This window comes from Heptranchias perlo, chromosome 6, assembly GCF_035084215.1.
Source record: "Heptranchias perlo isolate sHepPer1 chromosome 6, sHepPer1.hap1, whole genome shotgun sequence".
Classification (NCBI taxonomy): Eukaryota; Metazoa; Chordata; class Chondrichthyes; order Hexanchiformes; family Hexanchidae; genus Heptranchias; species Heptranchias perlo.
In genome coordinates this window covers 46,045,766-46,058,904 of record NC_090330.1, presented here as the reverse complement: position 1 = coordinate 46,058,904, position 13,139 = coordinate 46,045,766, and the positions used below count along the sequence as shown (strand labels likewise).

The 13,139-nt window shown below is 39.1% G+C and overlaps 1 protein-coding gene across 1 annotated transcript in view; it reads left to right on the top strand.

The window, feature by feature from the left end:
* Positions 1 to 11,721, top strand: part of pdcl3 (phosducin-like 3) — a 28,722-nt gene extending 17,001 nt beyond the window's left edge. Inside the window, exons 4-6 of the mRNA XM_067986229.1 lie at positions 1,762 to 1,905; positions 2,493 to 2,701; positions 8,729 to 11,721. Coding sequence (XP_067842330.1) covers positions 1,762 to 1,905; positions 2,493 to 2,701; positions 8,729 to 8,871 — 496 coding nt within the window. The 3' untranslated portion in view covers positions 8,872 to 11,721. The remainder of the gene's footprint in view (positions 1 to 1,761; positions 1,906 to 2,492; positions 2,702 to 8,728) is intronic.
* Positions 11,722 to 13,139: the final 1,418 nt, after the last annotated feature.

The window sequence follows — 13,139 nt, the reverse complement described above, 5'->3', positions numbered from 1 at the left end:
GTCCAGCAAATTTGAGCACATCAAGTTAACATTGGAAACTAGCAGACAACTAGGGACCACCCTGTAGTGTAATCTTTTATTTTGATTGTTATCCATCAATACTTGGTCTGACTTTTTTTTTAAAAGTTCAGAACACTGGGACTGATGCATAATGCATTTCTGATCTAGTGCATTATGGATGGCACAGGAAATAACTCATTTCATTTTCTCAGATTGTAGACTGCTTGGGCATTCCCAGTTTATTCCCAATTATCCCAGTTGGTTAAAAGCTCCCATTAGTAGGATCTTTCTATTTACACAACAACAACTTGCATTTGCGCCTGTAACGTAGTAAAACATCCCACGCGCTTCACAGGAGTGTTATCAAACAAAATTTGACACCACATGAGATATTAGGAGGTTGTTGAGATACTGGATGGGCTAAAAATTGATAGAGGAGGTCCTAGAAAGGCTGGCTGTACTTAAAGTAGATAAGTCACCAGGTCCGGATGGGATACATCCTAGGTTGCTGAGGGAAGTAAGGGTGGAAATTGCGGATGTTCTGGCCATAATCTTCCAATCATCCTTAGATACAGGGGTGGTGCCAGAGGACTGGAGAATTGCAATGTTACACCCTTGTTCAAAAACGGATACAAGGATAAACCCAGCAACTACAGGCCAGTCAGTTTAACTTCGGCGGTGGGGAAACTTAGAAACGGTAATCCGGGACAAAATTAACAGTCACTTGGATAAGTGTGGATTCTTTAAGGAAAGCCAGCACGAATTTGTTGAAGGCAAATCGTGTTTAACTAACCTGATTGAGTTTTTTGATGAGGTAACATAAAGGGTTGATGAGGGCAATGTGGTTGATGTGGTGTATATGGACTTCCAAAAGGCGTTTGATGAAGTGCCACATAATAGGCTTGGCAGCAAGAGTTGAAGCCCATGGAATAAAAGGGGTTGTGGCAGCATGGATACAAAATTGGCTAAGTGACCGGAAGCAGAGAGTAGTGGTGACCGGTTGTTTTTCGGACTGGAGGAAGGTATACAGTGGTTTTCCCCTGGGGTCGGTATGAGGACCGCTGCTTTTCTTGATATATGATAATGACTTGGACTTGAGTGTACATGGCATAATTTCAAAATTTGCAGATGACACAAGACTCAGAAGGGTAATAAACAGTGAGGAAGATAGTGATAGATTTCAAGAGGACATAGACAGGCTGGTGGAATGGGCAGACAAGCAGATGAAATTTAACGCAGAGAAGTGTGAAGTGATACATTTTGGTAGGTAGAACAAGGAGAAGCAATATAAACTAAAGGGTACAATTCTAAAGGGGGTGCAGGAACAGAGAGACCTGGGGGTATATGTGCACCAATCGCTGAAGACGGCAGGGCAGGTTGAGAAAGCGGTTAAAAAAGCATATGGGATCCTGGACTTTATAAATACAGGCATAGAGTATAAAAGCACAGAAGTTATGATGAACCTTTATAAAACACTGGTTCGGCCACAACCGGAGTATTGTGTCCAATTCTGGGCACCACACTTTAGGAAGGATGTGAAGGCTTTAGAGAGGGTGCAGAAGAGATTTACCAGAATGGTTCCAGGGATGAGGGACTTTAGTTATGTGGATAGACTGGAGAAGCTGGGGTTGTTCTCCTTAGAAAGAAACAGGCTGAATAGTCCTGGCTTTAAATATTAGATCCATTTAATGGTATCTGGGTGGTTATTTTCTACTACAATAGTATGATTCATTGGCTAACTAATAATTTAATGTTATCCAGACAGCAAAGACTAGCCGAATGGAAGGCAACCCAGATGAAGAAAGTATATGGGGAGATTTTGGAGATTTCTGGGCCAGACTATGTACAGGAAGTGACTAAAGCTGGTGAGGGTCTGTGGGTAATACTGCACCTTTACAAACAAGGGTAAGTTGTATATCTATTTAAGGCACTTGTGTTCCAGTAGCACTGTGAATCCCAAATAAATGTCAGTCTTAATTATAGTTGCCTCAAACTCCATTTTATTATTATACTCCCTTTATCAGAGCAATTTTGAAGAGAAATTTCCTCTTCAGTTCCCAGGTATAATTTTCATGGACAGACTATTACAGGCAGCTGTGCCTGAACTTGCAATAAGGGTTTCCCCCTGCTCAGTGCCAGGAACATGGTTGATGACACTACATAGTGATGTCATAGGAGAGGAAACTCTACTTAAAATCTCTTCTCCCAGACTGTCTAATAGTTCTAAGTGGCACCAGTAAATATTACCGGTATTTGAACTTTATAACATTTAAGATTACACGATGTTTCAGTGCAGTACAGTTTGTTGCTCACTGGAAATCATCTAATAGATTTTTTTTAAAGTCTGTTAAATTTTATTTATTTAGAAAAAGGTTTGAGATTTTAGCTCACAGCCCTAATAACTTAAATAAGGCCTTTGAGCATAACTTGCTGTTACTGTGCAGTTATGTTGTTTTGCAATTATCTGTCTGTTGGTTCTTTGTCTATACCAGGATACCTTTATGTGCCTTGATAAATCAGCACCTAAGTCAACTGGCAAGGATGTTCCCAGAGACTAAATTTATTAAAGCCATATCCACAACCTGCATACCCAACTACCCTGACAGGAACCTCCCAACAATCTTTGTTTATCGTGATGGTGACATCAAGTCACAATATATTGGACCCATAGCATTTGGAGGCATGAATTTAACAAAAGATGGTAAGTGATTAAGAAAATTGATTTATGCAGAGCTATAATTGTCCAAATTTATGTCTGTCATTTTTAATAATCAAGTTATAATGTGAAATTAAGTTTTCCTTTAGGATTTTCAAATGAGATCATATGGATTATCAAATAAATAACTTGAAAGATTCAATTAACTGATTTATGGACTCCCTTAAAAAGTTGTATGACCATATTTTGACAACATTTATCGATTAGTTGGCTACTGAACCGGGCTATATTTCTAACTTCAGTCATTTTAAATATATTGGGCAAGTACTGGGCAGGATTGCTACTTGAGAATCAGCACTTGCTGCAAAACGAGGAAGGGAAATTCCCTTGGTTCAGATGTTTTCGGCCTGCTGGTTGCTATCAAACAGTAGCCAAATGGCCTCCACACTTCAGTACAGCCATGCGCTAGGAAGAAGTTGTGAGCTGCCTCTTGGCAGATTTTGCGATCTGAAAGGACAACCCGGCAACATCTGACTGCCAGTTTCCATGGTGACCTTTGGGGCAGGTATCTGCCCAGTGGAATCCCCAGAGAATGATGCAGGAGCTGTTATGACATTACTCCCACCAAATGCTTCCACCTGTTTCAGGATGTCCCAAGAAATACATGTCATGTGCAAATGGGGCGGAGACATTCCATTTGAGTCTTCATTCCGCTCCCCAAGGTAATTCATGCACAAAGCGTATTAGGCAGAGTAAAATCTTTGTCTTTTATGTGCGGTACTTGACACATATCCATATTAAGTTTCATCCATCGTTGTTCCATCCTCTTGCATATTTTAATTCATTTTATATTTCCCAGGCTGCATTCTCTGATTTCAACTGCCCCGGCCCACCCCCCAAGTTTAGTATTCTCTGCAGATTTGACCATTTTGCCTTGTGCTTCTGAATCTAAGTTATTAATGTAAATTACAAAAAGTAAGGATCCCAACAGTGATCCCTGGTGCACTTCCCACTCTCCTGACTCTAATTACTATAACAAGTATCCATTGCTTCCCACACTTTCTCCTAAAGTAATAGCTTTTTGCGTTTTAATGCTGCTTGGAAGTCAAGGTGTGGACTATTCCATAGGGCTATACTATCCCTATTAAGAGATTCATCAACTTGTCCATTCACTAATTCTGGACTTTGCAGGTTAGAGTGGATCTGAATTGTTTCATCATGTAAGATTTATTAATTTCCTTATTTTTTTGCTTGATTGAGTATACAATTAGTGACTGAATTACAGGCAGGGGGAGTTCCGTTTCTGTAATTGATGGAGCAGTAAGCCATTAGTGTGATCATATTAATATGTGAAGGATGCACAGTGAGATTATGCAGTTCATGAATTGAGACTTGACCTGCAATCAGATTAAACTATAAATTTAACTGTTCCCCACTGCGCAGCTCTAAGTTCTAGTATGTGAGATACATTATTATTTAATATGAAGGGGATGTAAAGTACAAAATACTAATAGTGAGCCAATTTTCACTTGATCATACTTCTTGGCAGCATTTAGTTCAATTTTTCAATAAATCAGTCTTTGTATATAGTGTTACAGATAAAACACTTTACTGAGCCCTTGGAGCTTTTTTCACTGCCTCATTGGGCAGCTTGTACTCTCTAACTGTACTGTTAAATTTTCCATTTCTTATATTTTCCACATAAATTTTGGCTCATAATGGGTGTGAGTTTTTTTTTTGAAAAAACATATTTCAGAAGATTCAAGCACAGTGCTTTTTATTTACACTAGCGGATCTCACCAGCCTGAGGATGTGCTGCATTATTAAAATGGGAACATTGTACCATATAACACATGTATAATTCTGCTGCTAATGCTGAATTGTGTGTAAACATTATACAAAACACAGTCATACTTCAGGTGAGATGTTAAACCAAGGCCCATCTGCCTGCTCAAGTGGTGTAAAAGATCCCATGACACTATTTGAAGAGGAGCATGGGAATTATCCCAGTGTCCTGGCCAACATTTACCACTATTCCAGCACCACTAAACAGATCAACTGGTATTTATCTCATTGCTATTTGTGGAACCTTGCTGAGCGCAAATTAGCTGCTGTGTTTGTCTACACTTCAGAAGTATTTCATTCATTGCGAAGCATTCTGTGATATTCTGAGGACATGAAAGGTGCTATATAAATGCAAGTTTGTGCATTCTTTCTTTCCAAAATCTTTTTGATCATCCCACATGTGATGGGTGTGACTGCCTCCTGAATGTGTTTATGGTTCTTCCCCTTGCTGATAATATTTGTCCTATATTTTGTTAAACCTAATCTTGTGCATCGTCTAGGTGCTACTTCAGGGGAAGCAGTATGTGAAGTTGCTCTGTATATCCATAAGAGCATCTTGAGATTGAGGTGGCCCTTGCACCCTGACAGCAAGGGCCTGAGAGAGTCCCATTGTCAGGTCAGCACCTCTGCAACTGCATGAGCAGTCTGGTCCTGTGTGCTTTCTGTCACATGTGCCTGCATCTGGGAAGATCCAGATGTGCAGTTACCATGAATTTACCATCATCTGTGCACATTTCAGTCATTCCCCTGCTTCTAGGCATTGCCTTACTATGTATGGCCACTAAGCAACATGATCAGTAAAACTCTGCTACATGGTGCTCAGAAAGCATCCTTTTAACTACAGGTACTGTGAGGTCTTGTCAACAAGCTTACCTTCCGGACAGAGAGTTTTTGCTCCTCTTCTGCCTGCACCACTTGCTTCTGCTCATTAATGCACTGTCTCACCCCATGTGCATTTCCCTCTAATTCCTTTGGGGTGTTTGTTTCTGGGCTGGTTCTTGGGAGGAATAGAGTGACTAACAATGTGCTGTAAGGTGCTGGCATGCCTGGATGCAGTGGAGCCTGGCCCAGCTTCCTCTTGACATCCCTACAGAAGAGGTAGACATTGATGTCCTTATGAACAGCCTTCACATATAGCTTTTAGAAGAAGGACTGACTGAGCTGCCAGCAGTCTCTACTTCCCTATTTCTGATATCATTTATGGCCTCTCTACCCAGATTTGACACTCTTGCCTCCTCATATAGGGTTAAAGGATGTATGTTATGGGGTCCTCCTCCTGTTCATGTTCTTTCTCTTTGTTAAGGACCATCTTCTCTTGCAACCAGAGTACAATAAGTGAGAAATTCCAATTGTCATGATGAGATACTGTGAAACCCAAGAATCAGTTTGCAGCCTGTAGTGGCTATCATGACATGTACATATATCAGGTGATAGATTGGGGCATTATTTTGGGCCGTGAATGAAGGAACACTTTCAAGTGAAGGTTGAGGGTGCAAAGTGCACCCTGCTGCATAATGGGCATACACAGGGACAGGGGTAGGCCATTGAACCCCTCGAGCCTGTTCTGCCATTCAATTAGATCATGGCTGATCTATACCTCAACTCCATTTACCTGCTTTTGTTCCATATCTCTTGATACCCTTACCTAACAAAAATCTATCCATCTCAGTGTTGAAAATTTAAATTGACCCAGCATCCACAGCCTTTTGGGGAGCAAGTTCCAGATTTCCACTACCCTTTGGGTGAAGAACTGCTTCCTGATTTTACTCCTGAATGGCCTAGCTCAAATTTTAAGATTATGCCCTCTTATTCTGGATTCCCCCACCAGAGGAAATAGTTTCTGTATCTGCACTATCGAATCCTCTTAATCATTTTAAATATCTAGATTGGATCACTATTTAACCTGAACTCACGATTTAACTCTGTAAGCCATACATAGGAAGCCATGAAAATACTTTGAGATAGTGAGGGGAAAATAATAGTAAGTGGCATAGAAATGCATAGAAGTTACAAGACAGAAACAGGTTATTCGGCCAAACTAGTCCATGTCGGCATTCACCCACCGTATTTTCATATCATTTCATCACCTTTTCTTTCATCCACATATCCAATCTAATCTTGAATGTTGACATACGTTGGAGCTTTTAACTTCGGTGATGTCATAAAACGGGTGATATCCGATCGGCCCCCTGTTATATGTCCTGCCTGATATCGGATCAGTCCCGCGTTGTAAGTCCCGCCCGATATTCTTTCTGTTGCAGTCAATGGGAAGGAAAATCGGATGTGGTGTATAACTGGGGGCCGATCCGATATCTCCTGTTTTACACCCCTGCCGAAGTTTAAGTTCTGCTCATAAGTTTCTGCCTCAACTACTAACCCTGGAAGTGAATTCCATAGCCTCACAACTTCCAGTGTAAAGATGTTTCTCCTGCCCTCTGTTCCAAGTCTCATACACCTCATCTTGCATCTTTAGTCCTTTGTTCTAGACCCCTGAACCACTGGAAGTAGCCTGCTTCTATCTATCCTATCCTAACCTTTCATAATTTTAAACATTTCTATTATATCAGTCCGTACTCTGCGTTGTCCCAATGAAACAAGTCCCAATTTTTCAAGTCTTTCTTCGTATTAATATTCTTCATACCATCCTAATGAATCTGCATGGTACCTCTCTAAAGCCTCAGTATTCTTCCTATTGTCCAGAGCCCAATATTACACACAGTACTCTAACAGAGGTCTTAAGGTTTTATATAGGCTTATCATAACTACATGCCTTTTATATTCTATACCTTGTGATAAAACCTACATGCTTAGTACACTGCATTAATGGATGGTAGATTCTCCCACCTTGGTTGATGTGGCACAGTCATTAAATTTGTTCTGGCAATACTTCTACGTGGCAGAGGTGACATTAACATTAATTGCCATATCCTGCTATTCTACCTTTACTGCTTTTCTTGGAGCCCTGTGGTGCTTACTGCCAAAGAGGACCCCCTTCCCCTCTCACTTCATCAGTGGTCCCATCTGTGAAACAGCGTGTTCAGTGGCCCCCTGTATTCCTTTCATTTTGTTCTTGGAAAAGGTTTTTTTCCTTCCAAAGCTACAAATCACCATGCCTGTCATTTTAAACTCTGTAGGCCTTTTAAATCCTGCAATAGCATCAGATTTCCATCCATCAACAGGTGAGTTCTGATCATCAGCATTTTCAATGCCTGGAGCTCACCTGTAGTATGTTAATGAGACTGATCTCAGAAATGCAAGGTTTGAGAATACTAGAGATTGGGTGTGCTTGAAAAATCTAGGCTAATGTTTTTATTAGGATTTGTGTCCTACCACCCAATTGGAGCTCCAACATGCAGCACACTGCTTATGTGAATTTAACATCTTTTAACTTCTGTCAAATGTAATTGTTTTAGCACTTGTGTCTAATGGACATAGTGTAAGCTTACTAATTAGCACATGCACATTTTTAGTATGTAATATGTTTTACTGCATAATGTATGCAGTTCATGATAGAATCTACATATTTCTATTTGTAATCTACACAAGGTGAACTGAATTGGGTAAAGACCTGAAAAGCTAAGAATTCAGAATGAGTTCCAAAACTAGCCAGATGATGGGGGTTATGCTGGGAGGCAGCATAATTGGGTGGTGGGGGGGAAGAAAACCATGGGTTGGGTGCTAAGCAGTACAGTCAGGCAGGAATTTGGGTTGGGAGGCAGTACAAAGGGCGCTGTTAGCAATTCCAGCTCCAGGCAAGTACTCTAAATTGAGCCCGAGGCTCCCAATACAGGAGTAGATCTCTAGGGGTATGGGACTCATATTTTCCAGGGATTTACAACACTACAGATACCGGAGTAAGAATAAGCATTTTATTTTTTTAATGGATATCCTATGTTATAAATATTACCTTTACCATTAAATTTTCAGCTAGCTGAAAAATCAGGAAGGTAGCTCAAACCAAAGTCAAAATTATTTCAACAATTTAATCAGTTTCTGCTACATGCTTGTTCTTCATTGCGTACTGATTGGTTTGCTTCATTCATAATTAGTCAATTTTCTGTTGTTACCAAATCATAAGTTTATGGATGTGCCTGCAAATAAAACTTACCGTTCAGTTATGGACATGGGGAAAGAAACATTTTTGTATCTTTTGAATTAAATAATATTGCGATGTTTCTTATTCTTTTCTTTCTGTCTTCTTGACCCCGTGCTCCATTTTCATTGAAGAACTGGAATGGAAACTGTCAGAAAATGGTGCAATCAAAACTGAACTAGAGGCGAACCCAAGAAGACAAATTGAAGATAGATTGATGTCCTCTATCAGGATGAGTGCTCCAACAAAGAGGAGCAGTGATTCTGAAGAAGATTAGTTATTTAATAAAGTGTGGTGATATTTTTAATAAAAGCAATAAGAAGAGCCCAAATTCTGACACTTTTAATCACTTGTGTTGTTTTCTTTTTTTTTGTTTTAACATTCAGCAGTCTTTGTTAAAGAACCTCAATGAGGTTTTTTTAAAAAAGAAACCTGCCTACTGTGGAAATTTTAAAAAAAATTTACACCATAACTTTTTTTGTGTGTAAGCAGTAATGTTCACTGCTGATATTTAATAGTGCTTTTGGAACAAATAGTAAAGTTAAATATGCTGATCATTAAATGTGAAATTCACAGAGTTGACCAACAGTACAATTATTTGCCTGGAATTTCCAGGGTTTCTCCAGCAGGAAACTGGTGAAAATTCATTTTTACAAAGTTTTTTTTCTTTAAATACATTCATATTACCCTTTTTAAAATCCCTTTTTCAGAAGCTATAAACCAACATTCTGTTCTGATTCTCCAGCTCAGTAACATGGTTGAGTAAATTCCTTCTGTGTAGTTGATGTCATCTGAATATAGTAAGACTCCAAAGTGAAATCTACATGCTATTGTTGCTAAGGAGAATTTAATAGTAGCATGATGCTACAACTTACCCTTTCAGCTTGTACATACAATATTAATATTAGGAACTAAGATTTAATAATTAAATTTCCTTCATCCTCAAAAAAAAAAAGTCCAGGTACACACACAAAGCAAACTCTGATTCCCTTGGTTCTAATGTGTAGCCATACAGATTTAGGCGGTCCTAGGTCCAGTATATACTGAGTTGGCTGATCTTACTCGAGGCAGCCATAGTGCCACTGCACTGTAAGGGAGAGGAAGATAGGCCAGAGCTGTCGTTGTTGATTGCAATCAAGTGATTCCTGCCAGAAGTGCATATTTTGTTGATATTAGGCAATTATAATGCTGCTACCCCCTTGGGTGAATATCCTGCCGATACTTATTGTCAATGCTCATACATGAATAATGTCCACTTGGGCAAGTACTAGAGGGAACCTGTGGAACCATATTCAGCATGAATTCAATCCCTTCAGGAAAGGACGGGGAGAAACATTGGCAAAGATAAAAGGAAAGGCTCTAGTGCGCATTAGGCAAGAACAAGTTTGGGTTCAGCTATGATCGCACCGTGGTCAAATATGCCAAACTTGACTGGCTATTTTTCATGTGTCAGCCCAGACTATGAACTGGAGTGCTGCCAGCATCTGTGGAATCATCCCAATATGAGTTACCAGCTGCAGGAGAGGGGCGATTCTCATTAAGAGAGCGACCTCTGTCAATTTTGCCCTCACATCTGAGGAAGAGAGGAAAATTGCTCTCAAAGCTTTTGCTGTACTGCTGAATTGCTTTTTTTGATAGGTTGTCCAAGAAGAGTTTAGCAGTATTGGTATGGTGGACTCCCCTCCGTTGCCTTAATTAAGGAGAGAACTGAACTAATTTACAGGCAAATTCATTTTTAAAAATTCATCATCAGTTAAAGTGAGCGTATTTCACTCCCTGTTAAAGGTCACTTTTTTATGCTGTATTGTGATTTTAAAATAGGCACATTATTGTAATATTCTATTAGTACTCACTGTTGATTGGTTAGAAAGTTAACAGAAAAGTCTTTGTGGCTGCTTAGAACCGGAGCAATTTCATCTGAAGTTAAAGCACAAGGAATTTTAGTCATCCAGGAATGGGAACTTGGGTTATTGCTCAGAACTACCAAACAGATCTTGATGTTCTAATGTCCACTATTATTTAGTGTCCCTTTTGTTCAATAAAAGCAAAAAAGTATTCCTAAGGAAAATTTGGTGAACGAGATACTTATGGTGATATTGCATGTAAAGTTCCTTGTCAATGGACTACAGATTACCTCTTAATAAACCTACAGTAATAGTGGCTTCTGCCTTTAACAGTAACACTGTTGATACTTTTGCGGAATTTCAAGTTTCCTGGGCTGGCCAGTTTTTAAAAAAAGATTTTCAGCTTGTACACCATGTCACTGAAATCAAATCAAACGTTTATTAGAATAAAGTTACTCAGATTTCAGGAGTAGCTTTATTACCACAAAATAAATGTTTCTTTTTAACACTAGTTCTGCTTGCCTTATCTTTTTTTCTTCAGTCTCACTCTCCTCTCACGTTATTATTTTTGCTTTACTTTTTCTTATTTCTACTGAAAATATCTTATTTTAACTTTTTGTACTTTTTTGTTAATGTTGTTTTAAAAAGAGTATCCATGGTATTATGGCCTCTTCTGGATATGATACCTATATAATTCAAAATGGGCCTTTCACTTGAAAATTAACCAGTCTCTCAGTCAATAGAGGTTTTATGCTTGAAATATTGATTATGTGATCTAGGTCAGCTTTTGACACTTTTTCAAATGCCATTCAAAGAGCTACCACTTGACGGTTTAATTTGGCAGTCTAAGGGTTAACACCATTGTGTAAACATATTTTTCCATCAAGGACATGAAAAGCACTGACAGTTAGCATGTGTATGGTCCATAAGAGCAGTCTCCAAATAGAATGTTATGTTCCACACATACAAATCAAGCCACATGTATAAAAACCTGGAAATGGTTTCAGTGTTGTAATCTAATTCAGAGGATAATGAGAAACTGTTTTTGCTCCTGGGCATCAATTCTATAAAGGATGTTTATTGTCATTGAGTGAGCATTCAATCTTGTTTTATCAGAGCCAATGGATTTGTGTGGATTATCAAATGTTCCTCTAAATTGTGTGTTTAATTCGCTGGATTTTTGTATATGTTGGTGTAAAATCACGTAAGCAAGATGTGATGCTACTGTGTTCATGTTTTGTAAAGCTATTCTCATAATTAAATTGTTTTGGTTGTAAACACCATTGCTGACTTTGCAGTTTCATTTTAGAACTTAGTACACATGTTTGTACTAATTTATACATTAAGGTGAAACAAAAAGAATGCATTGAATTCCCAATCTCAACTGAGTCATTGTAGAGTGGTGCTGAGCAGACATTGGTAAAAGACTTATCCCAAAGTGCTGTCAGTTACTTTCTGGCAGCTTGTTTAGAGTGACATTGGCATATACCTGGGAGCAAGCCATCTATACAAAATGAAGCTGATTTGTCTGATGTATCATTGAAATGGTTTATTTCTGTTATGGTCCATATGGAGGTTCGGTCACAGAAAATGGACCAGCTTATTTTGATGTTATTGTCTAGGTCTGGTATTACAGGGAAGGGCCATGCCATTCAATTCAAATACAAGCATCTTTGGGAGTTGTTAGTTTGTCAGCTCTTTGAGTTTTAAGAGACATATTTCAATTTGCTTTTGTCCCAGTCACTTATGAAAAGTATTTATCTTGCAAAATTGAGTAGTCCAGCTGAAGCCATCAGAGAGGACAGATTGAATGGTGAGCAACAAACCCCCATGTAAAAGTGGATACTGAGGGACCAATTGTCCAATCCAGTTTACATTGCCATTTACCATAGCCAATGGACTTTATTTTCTATCTTACAAGGAAGGGATGGTTAAGCTTATATCTACCATAATTCTAGCAGCAGTTATGATTCAAAAATTACTGAAGGGAGATGAGGGCTGAAGGCATAAGATTTATTTTCTATGGAGTATGCTCCCTCAGGACATTTTGATTTTGACACCTGATTTGGTGTTCTTATTGGCATTTTGGAGCCTACTGTAATTCTGAGTGAATCTCAGTGTAATTTTTAATTAAGTAAAACTCTCATCACTCCAATCCCCCTTCCTATTTTATTTCAAAACTGTGGCAAATTCACAGGAATTATAATTACCACCATTCACACCTGGGAACATCTACATTATCTCAAACAGCTGCACCCAGTATTTTAGAAAATAATAATACAAGCCAACAGGCAAGCATGCCCCAGAAAATTCCCTTTGAAGAAAATAAAAGGTTTTTAGAAGCTGAATTTTAGCAGCTTATTTGTTAGTTGGGTAGGGGTGAAGGGATTCGCAAAATTTCACATGTTCCCCCCCCCCCCCCCCCGAAGATTTATTGGAGTTATTAAAAAAATAACCCTGGTGTGACTGTGTTCTAAACAAGCCAGGGCCTCTCAAAATGGCTGCAGTCAGACACATGGCCAAAGGCCTGCAGCATTTGAAACTGGACACCTTTCCACAAGGGCAGACAGGGATGTTTTTTTGAACAATGCAGGGAGACAAGCAGTTGCATTCACGTCCTGAGGCAAGCCATCAGAAGTAATCCCACCTAAGGTGAACCATCAAGGAACAATGGAAAGCAGTTATGGAACTCATCAGTACA